The sequence below is a fragment of the Drosophila arizonae genome, chromosome 6 (genome assembly GCF_054131065.1).
Source record: "Drosophila arizonae isolate 15081-1271.41 chromosome 6, UAZ_ARI_1.0, whole genome shotgun sequence".
In the NCBI taxonomy this organism is placed as follows: domain Eukaryota; kingdom Metazoa; phylum Arthropoda; class Insecta; order Diptera; family Drosophilidae; genus Drosophila; species Drosophila arizonae.
The window spans coordinates 1,417,985-1,436,667 of NC_142926.1; the positions used below are offsets into that span (position 1 = coordinate 1,417,985).

The 18,683-nt window shown below is 35.2% G+C and overlaps 1 protein-coding gene and 2 long non-coding RNA genes across 6 annotated transcripts; 2 read left to right on the forward strand and 1 right to left on the reverse strand.

Moving 5' to 3' along the window:
• Positions 1-1,841: 1,841 nt before the first annotated feature.
• On the forward strand, positions 1,842-5,121 carry LOC149268327 (uncharacterized). The gene is made up of 2 exons (XR_016270780.1): positions 1,842-2,062; positions 2,122-5,121. It is a non-coding gene; the product is annotated as an uncharacterized LOC149268327 (long non-coding RNA).
• Positions 5,122-6,131: 1,010 nt separating this feature from the next.
• On the reverse strand, positions 6,132-18,197 carry LOC149268328 (uncharacterized). Of its 3 annotated transcripts, XR_016270756.1 has the most exons (5): positions 17,610-18,043; positions 17,127-17,487; positions 6,726-6,893; positions 6,350-6,664; positions 6,132-6,290 (listed from the first exon to the last, which is right to left on the reverse strand). It is a non-coding gene; the product is annotated as an uncharacterized LOC149268328 (long non-coding RNA). The 3 variants fall into 3 exon arrangements; XR_016270757.1 differs by having other exon boundaries at positions 6,132-6,664; positions 17,123-17,487; positions 17,610-18,197; XR_016270755.1 differs by having other exon boundaries at positions 6,132-6,664; positions 17,610-18,044.
• PlexB (plexin B) lies at positions 6,361-15,732 on the forward strand. Of its 2 annotated transcripts, none has more exons than XM_018013795.2 (5): positions 6,361-6,967; positions 8,149-12,900; positions 12,977-13,566; positions 13,680-13,862; positions 13,923-15,732. In XM_018013795.2, the coding sequence occupies exons 1-5, from the start codon at positions 6,361-6,363 to the stop codon at positions 14,028-14,030; spliced, it is 6,240 nt and encodes a 2,079-aa protein (XP_017869284.1). In that variant the 3' UTR covers positions 14,031-15,732. The 2 variants fall into 2 exon arrangements, with proteins under 2 accessions (XP_017869284.1, XP_089328640.1); XM_089472514.1 differs by lacking the exon at positions 6,361-6,967 and adding an exon at positions 7,575-7,921.
• Positions 18,198-18,683: the final 486 nt, after the last annotated feature.

Genomic DNA, 18,683 nt, shown 5'->3' on the forward strand with positions numbered 1-18,683 from the left:
GCTGTCATAACTTTTTTGTTTTCTAAGTTATTTACACCAAATTCACATATTAGGTGTGTTTTCATGTTCTAAAGACCCTGTAATTCGGTTGACTATCGTATAGTTTTTATACCCTGAAGCCATTGAAAATAAGAAATCAGGGTATAATGGCGTGGCAGACCCCACAAAGTATATATATTCTTGATCAGGGAGACGAGCGTCGATCTCAGAAGATATAAGAGCTAGAGACTTGAAATTTGCTTTCCTAGGTCCGTGTATATCACGCTCATATCGAGTTTTTTTTTCTAAATATCGATAACTACTCCCGATATTTTATTATTATCGATGAAAACCCTTATCGAAAGCTACTTATTTAATTATATCTCCTACACCTTTAGAGCTAGAGCTTCTAAATCTTAAATGTAGACTTATATGTATTTTATATAATTTCGATTTTTGTTTGTAAAAGGCGTATTTCAAACACTAGAGACTTGTGCATTGGCATATACACGCACTTTAGTGTTATATTAACGACCTGAAAGTTTCATGAGTATAGTTCATCAACAAGAAAAGTTATTAAACAATTAAATTTCCATATTAAGCTGCCAATGCGTGTTTAAGCTTGCATCCCTATGTTTTTCTGTGTGTGAGTGTGTGTTTCTTGTGTAAGCAGAAAGACTCGAAGAATTTTTGTGAAATATCAATTCTTCGGAGGGCTTAGGGGATTTCGTAGTCGAGCAGTCTCGGCTAGAGCTTTCTTACTTGTTACAGTAGAAGTTGGGAAAAAAATCTTTTTTCATGGAATAAAAGGCTATATTTTATGATTTGAATCACAAATAACATTAAAATATATCTCTTTTATTGTTATTCATCGTATTCTTCATTATCTGAAGCAATCATGCCATAAAGCTTCTTCAACTGCCTTCAAATTATTGCATAGTTGGATCTGGAGAACTTTAGGTGGAAGGCATAAGCATTTATGTCTCTGAGGTATCCATAGCACGATGAAATACGTCGGTAAAATTGTTTACCCATTGAACCATTGAACGCGTAGATTTCAGAAGATATAAGAGCTTTTTTTCAAATGTCCGTATATGTATATAGAGCAAATATAGTTTATTTTAAAAAATCGATAATTCCCGTTATTTTTTATCGATTAAAAAACATCGAAAAGACGCTATTTTTGTTCAAATTTACCCCACCTCTATATCCATCTGGCCTCAGGGATATGCCACCTTTGTATGCATATGACAGTAATGGTCGTCCAACAAGTTTACGCACATTACAACTCTTCTTATATTGCAAGCAAGTACTCTTCTCCAGCCAGTTGGCTGCCTATTTTAAAAAAGTTTAATGTTTCTTCTGTAATTCATCCACTTTATGGCAAAAAGGCAAATATTACAGCAGCATGCTTTTAAGCGTGCCTCAAACTCGCTAGATATATGTACATCCAAAACAGCGGCTTCATTTTCTTGCTTAGTTTCGTGCAGCCGCCAAGCTTCAAAAAGATCCACGTTGCAAACGACGAGGTTAGTTGCTGAAAAATTAATTTGCGTAAAAAGTGCAAAAAAGTGCACGTTGAACTTACAGGTCTTAGCTCGTAATTGAATAAACTATAAAATGTTTACAGTTGCATTGCTACTAAATGCTACTTCTTGACTTGCTCAAAACTTCACATCACATAAAGATTTTGGACAACACAAACACGTAAACTCAAAGCACAAGCCCGACTTCATATTTTCCACCAAAAATTTTTAACTTATTGCAATTATATTTATTTCAATTGGCGATTCAAATTCACATAAAGTTTGTTTACAAAATTTATAATGTGCGCGTCATGCATAACAGCTAGTGCTGCAAAAATATCGGATCGGAATCGTTATAATCGATATTTTCGAATTTTGGCAAAAGATCGATATGGTTTTCTTAGTATCGATATATCGAAAAAATGGTTATTCTTGGCGTTGGTTTTAACTGTGTAAGAAGCGCATTTATTTAATTTTGCTAAATTGTATACAAATTGATTGATTTAATTTAATTGCGATAGAAAGAAAAAAAATTGATCAGTTTTTGGGAAGAAAACGTAAGTACAATTGATATATCCTATTGGAAAAGCTTAGAATCATAGCTTGTGTGTTTTAGGCGCGGCGAGGGTGGACTCCGATGAAGAAAATAAGACCGTGGGAGCCCCAAAAAATCCGAAGTGTGGAAATATTTTGAAAAAGGAAAGGATGGTTGTGCGGTGTGCAGAAATTGCTTTAAGGTCTGCAAAACAAATGGAAATACCACAAGCCTTAAAAATCACTTAACACGCATGCATCCATCGCGATGCATTGTTAGCTTCTGCCTAGGTTTTTAGAGCTGATTCAGGCATATTAAATGTTTCCTTAGGTTTCAATACTCATAATCATACAAGTTTACGACTTGTCAATTAATACACAAATATTAGTTCATTCTACCGGATGTTTCTGACATGACAGCAGGTGTGAGCAGCACCTTTATTGATGCAGCTTCAAAGTGTACTATACATAAATGTGTAGGTAAATTGGCATAAATAAACAATAAATAAAATGGCGAAAACCCAGTTAACTATGTCCATCAACCATTCCTGCTGAATTATTGGCCATTTTTGCTGCATTCGAGAGGCCTCCCTGTTCATTCCATTATACATATAATTTAATTTCCTTATTGTATGGTAATAAAATTAATAATTGACCATTTCGACATGCGTATTTCATATCAAGTTTTTATAGTCCACTAGACAAAGTATTGTAAAGCATTTAATAAACATATAAGTGTACCCCGATAAAATTTTTTCGGTTGAAATTTGAATAAAATATTTAATTATAATTATATATATGTATATATATATATGATTAGATAAATTAGTATATAAATGTACGTAAATATGTACATATACATTTGCGTGAAGTGGATATCCGTAACACCAACCAACCAGTGGCACAATGATCTTTACTGCCAAAATTACTGATTAAGTCATAAAGGCTCATTTGGCAGTCACTCTACAATTCAAACAATACAAAATTGACAAACTACTGAATCGCCAGCAGTGCTGTCATAATTTTTCGAGCAAATAGAGCCAGATTGGCAAAAAAAAAGAAGCTAAAAGAAGCTAAATTCAGGAAAAAATAAGCCAAAATAAAAGCTGGGTTTAAAAAACACTATTTTCTTAATTAAATTCATTTATGATTATTCATTTGTTTTTAATTGTTTGAGTCCTTCAACTATAGACAAGGAATCTCTCCACTTTCAAGAAAAATATTCAAATCAGGAACGTCGAAATCATCACTCCACTCTCAACAGAGACGTATTTAATAACGACACCTAAGACCATTAACGTAGAAATTATAGATATATGTATATGCATATACATATATACAAATTATAAAGTATTCAATCTTTTAAAGAGAGGTCAGGTGTTTAATAAATAATTGTTATTTACCAAGCCGCTTTGTCACTTGATTCGTCCAAAACCAAAATAAATTGAACGCTTCCAATCTTATTTCTTCCAGAAAATGAGGAGCCAACGAATGTTTAATTATGTTGTACATTTAGTACGGTGTAGTTTAAATCGCTAAACGCTCATGCTGTCGCATAATTTTGTTTGGCGGAGAGTACCTAGGTTGTTGATGAGAGCAATTAATGTGTGATTTGCCACATAGAGGAAAAGTGCTGTTGGTTGTTGCTGTGGTTTTTGTTGGAGTTTGCCCAAAATCAATTTTTTCTTTCTGTGCCCATCCGATTCGTGCACGTTAGTGTTTTTTTGTTGACACACGAGACCTGTTGCTCATACCACGAAATGATTTCTTTAGATTGTATGATATAAAATCATGTATCGATACTTGTATTCATGATTTTTAGTGTTGACAGCGATAAGAACAAAATAAATCAAAATAAGTAAATGAAAATTAAATAAAGCTAAAATAGAACTACATTAATTTATTGAAAGCCAGAATTCCCGCAGCCCGCCGTTTTCGAATTTTTCCCGCAGTGGGACTTCAAATAAAGCCAGATTTGACGGGAAAAAAGCTGAAATGACAGCCCTGATCGCCAGACAATTATTATCCCATCTCATACATACATACACATATGTATGCAAATGTATGTGCTCCCTCAAAGGCCAATCAACGGTAAATTTTGGGCATTACAATTTGCTCAGGCAGCAAGAGTTACGCACACAGGCCACAAATGCTCACACATGTTTCCAGAGACTGCAAGTGTGTGTATGCTTGCCCGTCGCGAATTTATATTCTTTATGCGTATCAACGCTTTCATACCCTTCCCACGAATATCCATCGAAACGCTACATTTTGTTTGCATGAGCCTTACAAACGCTTTTATAATTTAGGTATACCCTTCGTTCAAAAGGAAAAAGCTGGGATCGTCGCGAACAAAAATTTCAATTTTTGTGCGCCGCTGAGAGTGATGATTTCAGCGACCATAGAGAGCAAGAGAGAGGAACTGAGAGAGAGAGAGAGTAGGACAAATGGCACATACACATGCTTCATACATAATCACGACCATTTCGTCTGAGCGCTCACAGCGCACTGTTTTTGTCGTCCAATATTTTCACTGCTCGAACCAGTGTTGCCGAATCAGCTATTTTGTAGCTAGATCTGGCTACTTTTTAAAGCCGATTGCTACACAAATTTTCAAACAGCTATTAGCTACAAATCTGGCTATTTTCAAATATTACATTTAGCAAAAATGCATGCGAACTTATAACACAATTGGATTCGATACTTTGTAAATGTAAATGATTTAAATGTACTGAGTTTTGTGTAGAATTAATACTATAACTGAAGAATAGGTAAACTTTCTAATATGTTATGCAAAATTAATTTCTTATCAGTTAATCAGAAAATGGGAAATCAGGGTATAATTGGATACCACGCCCCCTTCGCCACCATTTGTAAAAAACGCATTTCAAGTACTAGAGACTTATGCTTTGGAATGTACACACATTTTAACCATATGATCACGTTTTGAAAGTTTAATTAAGATGTATGTCTACAACAGATATGGATTACGCCGACATGGCAAATGTTGCTATGAGTATAGCGCTCCACCCGACTACCTTAAAAAGGCAAATTATAAAAGCGACAGTGGTGAAAATGACGAGTTGTTGGTCATAGATGAGATATTATCAGAATTAAATTAATAAAGTTGACTTTTTATGAAAAAAAAAATCAGCACTGTTTTCTTTTTTGCTACTTTTTCAGCTATTTTAGAAGAAAGTTGGCTACTTCTAGCTACTTTCAGCCCTCGGTTTTGCTACTTTTACTGAAAAAGTTTCGGCAACACTGGCTCGAACCTCCAGCGACCGAGCCGAGCAAATACGAAGTAAAGTGGTCGACCAACTTAACATTTTCTGCTGTAGAAAAATTTGTTCTACATGTCTAGTCTATGTGTTCTCTGGTCAGTGTACATATTTACCGAATCCAAAATCTGCATTTGCATATTTGTACATACATATATATATATCAGCATAAGTATGTTCATGTACACAGTAAATCTCAAATCTCTGGTCCAAGAAATGGAATGAGTTTTCGAAAAAATATAAACTCGTACTGTATGTACATATTTTCATATGTATGTACATATATATTTTCGGAGTCTGGTACGTTTCACATAAATTCTAGCGGCTTAAAACAAATTAAGTTGAGAGCTTTGGTATATATGTTTATGTTGTATATGTTCATATTGATAAAGATACATATATGTTTTTATCTTATACATGTTTATATTAAACAAGTCTAAAAATGTATTTTACTTTAATTTGAATTCGATTTCTGTTGGCGGTGTTTATCAGTTTATCGAATAAAAATCACCTGTCCCCTGTCATTTCCGTCAGTATTCTTCAAATTTTGGAATTGTATGCTTAAAATCTAGCAATATCTGCAACAATACATAGCTTTATCTACCAAAATACGTACTTTAATTATTTACGGCTAATAAAGTATTTTAAACCTATTCTTTATATCGATAGCTAATGTGTTAAATATGTAAGTATCGCATCGTATAATGTTTGTTATCGATAGCTTGACAGCTTTATTATGAAAGTATACACTTTTTTCACAATATGCATATATGTACATATGTGTTCGCGATTGGAAGAGTATTTTTGAGAGTTTTTGTTATTGCTTGACAAATTGTGCGGATTTTTAACCGAAATGTAATTCAGAACTAAGTGCATCAAACAGTGTAATTCATAATGTGACAAAGCATTGGATCGGCAAGCTGTATCATCGTTCAAATAGAACAGTACTCTTCCTTCGCCATTCGACTCCCTATGAAAAAAAGCACCATTTTGAAATTGCCATATACTACTAATTGGTCAAAGGATTACTCATTGATAGAATGTTGCGGCAAATCCTTCGTCTGCTGGGCGCCATATTAATGTTGAATGTATTCCTTATTAACTTTAAAATGCGTTGGGCTGTGCATTGCATCAAAGTTGAGCATGGACACACGCAAACACATTCATATATAGATTTAAGCAATGCTGAATCGCTGTCATCAACGCCATTCTCTTCAGCGGACATTGTCGCTCAGTTTGTTTTGCCACCCATTAATAGTGGAGGTGTGGCTAGCGGTCAATTCGATGTTGGTAGCTCCACGTCCACATCGACGGAGGCTAACTTCGGTAATCACACAAATGCTGCTAATAGTTTCAATATGGGCAGTTTTAGTGGTCAATCGAAAAACTATTTCACTCACCTTACCTTCGATTATGGTCATGACGTCTTTTATGCGGGTGCCACAAACAAAATATTGAAGTTAAATGAAAATCTACGAGTACTCTCGGAGGCTGTCACCGGACCCAAGCTCGATGCACCACAGTGTCATGCCGGTGGATGTCCGGAGGATGTGGAAACGTCGCTGGTTAATAACTATAATAAAATATTGGTAGTTAGTTACGCCCACAACGATGGAATCCTCATCTCATGTGGTAGTATACGGCAAGGTATGACAAAGAAAAATACACACAAATTTCCTCTAGTTAATAATTTATTTCATTCATTTATATATATATATATTATATATATATAAATAAATATATAAAAAATAACATCCGATTTGAAGCGATGTTTCAACATAAACATTCAACTTTCCCATTTCTTATTTGTGAATTCAATAGCATTGCATTCAAGTATTCATATTTATTTAAATATAAATATTATAAGCATAAACCTTATTTATTGCAAAGTAATAAATAATTATTATAATTTTAGGAACCAATTAAAAAACTAAATATAATAAATAAATGAAATAAACTAAACAATTAAGAAAGCTCTAGTTGAGACTGTCCGACTTCGAGATCCACTAAACCCTACGAGCAAATGATATTTTAATAATTCTTCGCGTCTTTCTGCTTATACCTGAAACACAAATGAATTTATTGCTGATTTTAAATGTTTTTGATCGATATCAAAATAACGGGGCAAGTTATCGATTTTAGGGAAAAAATTTCAACGACGCGCATAAGCATACGGACATACAGACGGACAGGGCTAAATCGACTCAGCTCGTCGCCCTGATCAAGAATATACAGCTGTGAAAAATAAAACAGCAAATGGTTGCAAATGCAAAACTAAAGATCTGCTCGATACATTTATCAGTGTGTTGATCTACTTATTTTTTGTATATAAGCAGAAAGCTATAAATTATTGCAACAAATAGCAATTATTACAAAAATATTCAGCGTTTCAAAAAATTCAAAAAAAAAATCGAAAAATGCAACGTAATATAACAGCTGTATACTTTGTATACTTGTGGGGTCTGCCACGCCTCTTACTGCCTGTTACATAATTTTAACAAAACCCTGATTTCCCATTGAAAATGGGTCCAGGGTATAAAAAGAATGATTGGTTTTTCGAAATGCTTACCCTGATCAGGCTTTTTTTATTTTGGCATATAAGTAAGTCAAGAAAAAATTCAGAGGCTTCGATCATCAGAGCTAAGATTATCAAGTTTAACATATCATAAATTGATAAGCATTACATCTTGTGAAATTCATTCATTAAATATTTTATGGCATTGCTTACTCGAGCACTGTCGAATGGAACAAAATTACTTGGCAATCTGAGCAGATTAGATTCGTAGTTTTATTCATATTAAGTGTGCTTTTACGTTTTTTCTTCGTAGGTGCATGTGAAATTTACAATCTCTTGCGATTTCCATCTGCTCCTCAATTTGTGGCAGTGCCACTGGCTGCTAATGATGAATATGCATCGACTTATGCATTTGTTGGCCCGTCGCGCTATTCATGGAAAGAGGAGGATATACTATATGTGGGCACAACATTCACTAACGTCGGCGACTATCGGCATGATGTGCCAGCGATATCATCTCGACGCTTGGACGACCTAAATTACGCGGAATTTTCCATACAACAGTCAATTATTAACATCGATGTGAAATACCGTGATCACTTTCTGGTCAACTACGTTTACGGATTTAATTCGTCAGAGTATGCGTACTTTGTGCTTGTTCAAAAGAAGTCACATCTGGCTGAAGAGGCAGGTTATGTAACGCGTTTGGCACGCATCTGCATTACAGATCCAAACTATGACAGCTACACTGAGATAACCATTCAGTGTACTGCTACGGATGAGCAAATCGATTATAATATATTGCGGGATGCGAAGATAACGCATGCCAGCCAAAAGTTGGCCCATCAAATGGGCATCAAGCGAGATGATCATGTGCTGGTGACTGTGTTCTCGCCATCAAAAGAGATAAGCGATCAGCCAGAAAACAAGTCAGCTATGTGCATTTATAGCTTAAAGGACATTGAGGATGTGTTTATTGAGAATATACACATGTGCTTCAATGGAACCAATAAGGATCGGAATCTAGGCTATATATCTGGCACGATCAATGATGGTAAATGCCCAAATGCAGGCTCTTTGGGCAACATTTACAATTTCTGCAGTGTTGGACTTAAAATTAGCGGCGTTGCACCAATAACAGCACATGCGTTATTCCATTTTGATAATGTTTCGGTTACATCGGTGACAGCAACAACTACAACTGATCAACAGCATTCCCTTGCGTTTCTAGGCACTGAAACTGGCACTATTAAAAAAGTATTATTATCTGGTCAGAAGCCCGGGGAGTATGAGGAAATTGTAGTAGATGCTGGCAATCGTATACTACCCAACACAATGATGTCACCGAAAAAGGATTTTCTTTACGTGCTGTCATTGCGTAAAATAACAAAACTGCGTATTGAACATTGTTCCGTATATTCAAATTGTTCAACTTGTCTGGAGTCGAGGGATCCATTCTGTGGCTGGTGTTCCTTGGAAAAGCGCTGCACAGTGCGTTCCACATGTCAACGGGATACATCGGCTTCGCGCTGGCTCTCACTGGGTAGTGGTCAACAATGCATCGATTTCGAATCAATAGTGCCAGACAAAATTCCCATTACTGAATTAACGCGGGTGCAGCTCGTAATACGTACATTGCCGGAACCATTTAATGCCAAATATCGTTGTGTATTTGGCAATTCGACGCCAATTGATGCCGAGATACTGGAGCATGGTTTGGCCTGTGATACGCCTCCAATTGATCAAAGACCAATCATTGCTGCTAATATGGATCATGTGTTGGTACCGCTGTCCGTGCGTAGCTCCGAGACTAATAAGGATTTCGTGTCGCGCTCTTTTGCATTTTTTGATTGCTCCCATCATAGCAATTGTCAGTCATGTGTTCGAAGCTCGTGGGGATGCAATTGGTGCATTTTTGATAACAAGTGTGTCCACAAATCGGAACAGTGTCGTAACATGGAAAATGCAATCGGTGGAGAGAGTCAGTGTCCGCACTTGAAGCGAAATCGTCAACCAATTTTGCTGCCAGTGCGTGTGCCAAAAGAGATAAGATTAGAGATTGAGAATTTGCCAAAGCCAAAGAGTGCGCATGCAGGATATTTGTGTACGATACAAATTGAGGCAGCTCAAATGCTCCTACCGGCTCACATTGAGTCCAACAAGATTGTTGTGTGCGAAAAGACGCCGTACTTTTATGAGACGAATACACACGAATACGAAGCCAAGGTTGAGATAACATGGAATCGGCAGCATTATGTAGACACCGCCACGGTCATACTGTACAAGTGTGACGTGCTTGGTTCCCATCGAGAGCACGCTGACTGCAGTTTGTGTGTCACACGTGATCCGAAATACCAATGCGCCTGGTGTGGGAGCTCTTGTGTATACAATGAAACTTGTGGATCATTAACAACAAAAATGCATGGTCATGGTCATGGCTATGATGTGGGCTCTGTTTCAAATAATGTTCTCCTTCAAAATGAATGTCCGCGACCCCGAATCGATATCATAAAACCATTGTCAGGTCCTGTGGAAGGAGGAACTTTGATTACAATCGAGGGAAGCAATCTAGGTATTCGCGAAGAAGATGTAAGAGGAAAAATATCAATTGGAACAGTACCATGTATCTTGGTAAATTATCAAATCTCTGTTAAAATTGAGTGCCGTACAGGAGCAGCATTGCGTGAGATGTCGGCACCTATTAAGGTCGCAAATGATGCTGGTTTTACGGAGTCAAGTGTTCAATTTCATTTTAAAAATGTTCAGTTAACCGGTTTATATCCCACTGTTGGACCCAAATCGGGTGGTACAAAATTGTCCCTATTAGGAAAATATTTAAATATTGGCTCAAGCATTCGGGCATTTCTCGATGAATACGAATGTCATATAAATGTAACGCAAGCCTCATCATCTCGCATATCGTGCATAACATCGGAAGCAACGCAACCGGAGCCCATTCGCTCTTTACGCTTGGTTGTCGATGGAGCCAATAGAACATTTACTTGTAAAAATTCAGATTCGGGAGAGCAACAGCAGCTGATAAGTACATCTCGTAGCTATTATGGTACATATCATTACAATATGCCGCCTCCGCCGTGCTCTATATTCAACTATACACAGGATCCGCGCATAATGCAAATTAAGCCACTACGCAGCTTTGCTAGTGGAGGTCGTATCTTAACCGTACATGGCATGTATTTGGACTCAATACAAAATCCTGAGCTCGAGGTTTTTCTGGATAATGAGCGTGTAAACAAAACATCTTGCACTGTCATCAATTCCAGCCAAATGGAGTGCCCATCTCCTCCAGTCAATGAAAAATTTCAATTATTAAAAAACGCTATTGGATTGAAATCCGATCAGAACTTCGAACGGAAACGAAAACGCAATGCACTATTTAATGATAGTTTAAATATGTACGCAACAGGGTCAACAGTGTCTAGCTACTTTGCTAGTAATAGTATGGATGTAGCGGCTTTTGTTAAGGTACATGAGACTCAATTAAATTTGCAGCTTAGTTTTATCATGGACAATGTGCAGTTGGTGCGAGATTTGAATAAATATTTTCATGAAATTCGAAGCACAATTGTATACCTGAGCGATCCGAAATATTTGCCATTCCCAAATGATGGCATCAAACTTTATAAAGGTGACAGCCTGGTCATCGAGGGTGAAATGCTTAATTTGGCGGCTGATGAGTATGATGTAAATGTAACGATCGGCACTGTTCAGTGCAATATAACGAGCCTTGCTCTTACACAATTATTGTGCATACCGCCCGAGCAGCAACCCGCCTCGACTGATGAAAATGGTATTGATCAGTCAGCGGATCTGCCGCTGGTTGTTGTTAAAGTTGGTCGTAATTTGCGCTTTGTTATTGGCTATCTAAAATATGATTTGAACAAACCGTATTCGTTATCACATGCCGTGCTTGGTATCATATTGACGGTAGCTGCATTGATCATTATCCTTCTAATTGTTTTAATAATATTTCGGCGAAAGTCGACGCAAGCAGAACGTGAATATAAACGTATACAAATTCAAATGATCACTTTGGAGAGTAATGTGCGGTCTGAATGCAAACAGGCATTTGCCGAACTACAAACTGATATGACAGACCTAACTGCGGACCTTGAAAGCAGTGGCATACCAACGCTCGATCATGTCAACTATATTATGAAAGTATTCTTTCCAGGCGTATCAGATCACCCAATATTAAATTCCGCAAAAATTCGCGGGAATAGCCATCATACAAATTACGATACAGCTATGATGCAATTCGAGCAGTTGATAAGCAACAAATACTTCCTTTTAACATTCATTGAAACTTTAGAGATGCAACGATCATCATTTTCAATTCGGGATCGTGTAAATGTTGCCTCACTTCTAATGATCGTTCTTATGAACAAAATGGAGTATGCCACGGAAATTTTGAAATCGCTTTTGTTGCGTCTTATCGACAAATCATTGGCCAGCAAGCATCCGCAGTTAATGTTGCGCCGCACGGAGAGTGTCGTAGAGAAGATGTTAACAAACTATCTGGCAATTTGCATGTACGACTATTTGAAAGAATATGCCGGCTCAAGTTTATTCTTGTTGTTCAAGGCAATTAAGCATCAAGTAGAGAAAGGTCTGGTCGATGCTATAACGCACGATGCACGATATTCACTGTCGGAGGAACGTTTACTGCATGAACAGGTCACACATTCTGTCGTTATATTGCATATTCTACAGGACGATCTGGACGAGAAGGTTCAGTGTCGCGTCAATGACTGGGATACAATATCCCAAGTCAAGTTAAAGATTCTTGATGCCATCTTCAAAAATACACCATTCTCAATGCGGCCGTCAGTGCACGAAGTGGACCTTGAGTGGCGTCACGGTCGTGGTGGTCATTTAACACTCCAGGATGAGGACCTTACCACAAAGACTATTAACGGCTGGAAGCGCTTGAATACATTATTCCATTACGGGGTTAAAGAGTCCGCCGTTATGTCTCTTATTGCCAGACAGAATGATAGCTACAATATGCCTTATAGTAAACAGCAGGCTCCCTATCACAATTGTAAGTTTTTGTAATCTATTGAATTTATCTTACCCATTATTATCTTATTAAATTACAATTATTATTCTTTTTTCAGTTTATTATATTAATAATTCGCAGAGTCATATAATAATCAACAACGATATTGAATCGGGTCTCCAGCAACCGAGGGTTTATCACCTAGTAAAGCCAATAATACCCGATCACTATATGAATATAAAAAATTCGGCAATATCTGGAGTTTTGCCACCAGCGCAGGGTGGTGCTCATTGCATTGGAAATGGGAGCGAGCGTGTTAACAAAACTATTCCAGAAGTGTATTTAACCCGATTGCTAGCCACGAAGGGTACTATACAGAAATTTGTTGATGATTTCTTCTCGATTATATTGACTGTAAATGAAGAGCTGCCGCCGGCAGTTAAATGGCTATTTGATCTGCTCGATGAGGCGGCTAGACGTCATGATATTGCCGACACTGATATTATACACGCATGGAAATCGAATAGTTTGCCACTGAGATTTTGGGTTAACTTTATTAAGAATCCAGATTTTATATTTGACGTAAACAAAACGTACTCTGTAGACTCCTGCCTGAGTGTCATCGCACAGACTTTCATGGACGCATGTTCAACAACAGAACATAGATTGGGCAAAGATTCACCATCCAACAAACTTTTATTTGCAAAGGTAATTACGCTGAGTGAATACAAATTTGATGTAATGCCTCTAAGGATTATAGCTAAAATATCTGATTATCTAAAAACAGTGAATTCTCAATTAATTTTTTGAATTATAAATAGGATATTCCAAATTATAGAAGAATGGTTAAGGACTTCTATCGAGACGTGGCAAGGCTTCCTCAAATTAGCGATCAAGAAATGAGCACAGCAATGCAGCAACTATCAGTTCAGCAGAATGCAGAATTTGACACCATTTCTGCTTTAAAAGAACTGTATATTTATATAACTAAGTACAGAGAGCAGGTATGTGAAAGGATTTATTTAATGTCATAAGAAATGTATGATTTTCGAGATTCATCGTAGATAATGGATGCTCTGGACTCCGATCCCAATTGTAAAAAAATGCATTTGTCCAGTAAACTCGAAAGTGTGGCCTATACACTAGATGGCGAGGATACATCAAACTGCTGACAAGAATGTGTATTTTATTATGTGATTTATGATGTTGCTAACCTGATCTTTATCATTTCGAGAATCTCAATTTCAATTTAAGTGAACAATGAATTGGGTCATTGAAAGCCTACATACCACATAAACATATTCTATCAAGTGCCAACTAGAGCAGCAAAGTATGTCACATAATGTAATTAGAATGTACTTTTAAGTTATATATATATATATATATATATATATATATATATATATATATATTTATATATTATATACTTGATAACGATAACAAAAAAGACAAACAAAATTCTCAAAACTTATAGTATATTATTTTACAATATTTTAATCAAATTCCGTAATTTAATTCGCAAAATGATCTGATTAGTACCGTTTTATGGTCTATTGGGTTGCATTAACAGATTAATAACAGATATAATACAGATTGATAACTTAGCATTACGAGAACATACTAAGTTAAATAAGAAAAAGCACGTATGTAGATATAAAATAAATGTATCTCTTTAAGATATATCCAGGACTCTCATGTAGTTATTATTAGGTTAATTAGTATATTGCGATGTAACACGTACATCTACAAATTTAATTACACTCATCGTATTGATGATTTTGATTCGTATTAATTATAACATATAATAGTATGCATTACATCGGCAAATGACATGACTGAATTGTAAAAAAAAAAATTGTTTAAAATTGAAAGTCTGCAAAATTTATTACGACAAAAATGAATTCTATTCTAACTATATTTTATAGTACATTAATGCTAGGATCCATTTGTATATGTGGGCTCCATATGTATAACTATATTGGAATTACAGTTACCGTTTTCTTCAAGGGCTTAAAATTCCAACTATATTTTTACTAAAAGTTAAGAACTTGACAAAACTTCTTATTTTGTCACACTAAGATTTTTTATTCTTACATAACTGCCCATCATGGAACTTAATTTTAGGATATTCTTACTTTAATATATTTTGCTAATGAGATGCCCTTTTCATTCGGTTCAATAAAGAACCTAGTACTTTAGAACATGTGATATATATCGTATTAAGTTTGATAAGCAAAGATATAAAATGAATTTTCTTAAATGTCTACTTCTAATGCCTATCCATCAACTTGTAGTCAAATTGCAACATCAAACATATAACTTCTAGGATATTAATATAATTTTGAAAATTGGATGTTTATATTATATGATATAGGTTCTATTAAATGTATAGAAACTATGTTGAGCTATTCAATATATTATATATGTATATCTCTTTCTAGATTACACATAATTTTGTCTTTAGAAATATCTACTTTTACTGTAACCATCGCAATTTACAGTAGAAATTTCCACGAAATGCGCAATTTAACATTTACTATTATGAATAATTACTTGGATTGAATATTAAGCTCACATTATATTTCGATTTTATATATTTTAATTTATGCGTATTTTATTATTTATTTAGATTTAATTTCATGTGTTTTGTAACTTTTCTTGGCTACTGTATATATAAGGAAATATATGAATACAAATACATAAATGATAAGTTATATATAGATGAAATAGTACATACATTATGTATATACCATACCTACATTATGATCATTAATTTGTAAGGAAATGTAATTATGAAAGAATGTATTACCACATTAATTTGAATAAAGATCATTAGGTTATTCAAGATGACCATATAATGTAACATTGTATGAATTCGATCGACTCATATTTTAGCTAAATTTTCATTTGAGATAGTTTAAGGAGAAATTAATAAATTTGAAAAAGTTTCCTGATTAAGTGTTTATAAATTCATTTAAAAGACAGCTGTATAATTTTTGGGTAGATTTCAACAACACTTTCTGTATGTGTCAATGATGTTATAAAAGTGAAGGTTTATCAAGCTAAGTGTTCTGTTTAAGTCTTTCATGAAGTCATAATTCCTTCCGCACCTTAAAACAACGTTTTAGTGAACACAGAATTGTGTGTTTAGTGATTACAATAAGTGAGGATAGTAAACTGGAGTGGGACTTGAGCATGTGTAAATAATACTAAACGTTAGCTTGCTTTTTTATACCCTGAACCCATTTTCAATGGGAAATCAGGGTATAATGGTTTTGTTAAAAGTATGTGACAGGCAGAAGAGGGCGTGGCAGACCCCACAAAGTATATATATTCTTGACCAGGGCGACGAGCTGAGTCGATTTGGCCCTGTCCGTCTGTCTGTCCGTCCGTCCGTCCGTATGTATGAGCGCGTCGATCTCAGAAGATATAAGAGCTAGAGACTTGAAATTTTTTTTCCTAGGTCCGTGTATATATATATATAAAACCTTATCGAAAGCTAGTTATTTAATTATATCTCCTACACCTTTGGAGCTATAGCTTCCAAAGTTTTAATGTAGACTTATATGTATTTTATATAATTTCGATTTTTGTTGTAATTTACCCCCCACCGCTATATCCACCCCTTCACCCTCACCTTTGTAAAAGGTGTATTTCAAGTACTAGAGACGTGTGCTTTGGAATGTACATACATTTTTACCATATGATTACGCCCTGAATGTTTCATTAAGATTGTACGTCAAGAAATTAAATTATTCAACAAATAAATTCTCATAATATTACCCACACTGCAGTGCAGCCCAAGCGCAGTCGCTGTTTACTGCGCAGTTCTGCGCGTTCTAATACGTGCGTGTGTATGTATGTGTGTCGAAAAGAAGTGCAGAATGATTAGAATATCAGCTTGGAGGGTTCAGGGTATCTCCTAGTCGAGCAGTCTCGACTAGAGCCTTCTTACTTGTTTTTTAGTAGTTTGGTGATGATGATATGCGTGTTTAGTGGATGTATCCTGTATAGAATCTATTGTTTTCTAGTTTGAAATCTTATCATATAATGATTATTGGATAGATTGATGAAGTCTTTTTATGAGAAATGGAGTAGTAATTGCATTTGAAATGGTTTTTAAGCGGTCGTATCCTGGCGTCTTCAAGTGGATTGATTATGTCATGACGTACAGTAGAATCTCGTTTTAACGACACCGCTTATAGTGTCCGTACAGTTATTGCGACAAAAATTCTGGTCCCCAGACAAATATTAGCAAACTTACGTACATATGTATATGTCTATAGAGTAGGGCTGCCATCCGTCCAGGAACTTCGGGACAAGTACTGCTTTTGGAGGTTATGTCAATAAAACAATCGCCATTTTGGCAAAATGCAACTCAAAAAAGTTTTTTGTCTTTAAGTTTTCGATCGATTTTAAAATAGTTTTTGAATTCAGAACCCTTCACTAGATGAATACCGGATTATTGAATGGCTCGTCGACCGTCCCGGAATGGCCTCAGGCCCATGTGGTCACCCTATTCGACTGTACATTATGCAGCCTGCCTTTCTGTTACATATGTTGTATGTATGTATGTATGTACATACATTTTCAATCACAGCTGTTTCGGTGCATTTCATTATGCTGTTGCTATTAGAGAAGAAATCATTATTATTTATGTATGTATATCTGATCAATTTATTCAAATCTCTAGCTCTTAGCACTAACTGTTAAGTTCCTTGCAGGAATCATAACAATTTTTGTATACATACATGAATATATTTTACATATGTGTACAGGCAATTCAGTGCTGGATAATCCGTTGTAATTTTTCTTTATCTTTAACTTTTAAATTATAAATAAATAAAAGAATCTTCTTTTCCCATTATTTTGTTGGTAAAATTGTTTGTTTACTTTAAGATGCTCATACTTCTTAGTAGAAGCTGTGAGTCATCTTACAAATAGACACAAAACACACATACATATATATATGTATGTATGTACATACACGTCTATGTGTATTTACATAGTCAGAGTCTTTGTATGTGTATGTATGTATATACATATGTACATAAATATGTAAGTTCATGTGCAACTAATTATCTCTCACAAAGAATGTTTACGTTCCTCTCTACTTGAACAAATGAGCCGCTTTTTATCAATGGAGTACTGCAGCTGCTTTCATTTATCACAAAGCGCTTGAACTAGTAACAAAAAAATAAATATGTATAAATATGTGAGCGCATGCGTACATACATATGTATATTCTTATCTATGTATTGACAAACATCTACGTACATACATATGTATGTACATATGTTTGTACATATTCTTTCAGAAATGGGGGCGTGCATTTCTTTCTCTGCCTTTTATTTATTCATATTTTATGGGGTTGATCGTCCTCTACCATTACATTGGTAGATCACGATTAGCTCACGTAGTAAAATAGAATTCCAAAATCATAGAATTATGAATAAGAATTAGCTAAAGGCCATAAATTCCTACGAGTACTTATTCATTTCATTGTATGTAATTTGATTCATACATGCATACATACATGAAAATACATACAAACTTTGATTAATGTCGTGCACGAGTAAGAAAATAAATACTAGCACACGCACAGATATGTATAAATATACATATGTATGTATGCATATACATACATACATATGTATTTATTAGTTGGTGTGTGGAGGCAATATTATCGCAACATTCATATTGGGATGTCTATATTGAAAATGATATGGAAAATGTGAAATGTTTTTAATTCTTATTATTTTTATTTATTATTTTCATTAATCAAGAATATATATACAAAAGTCGAATAAATTTAGTAATACAAA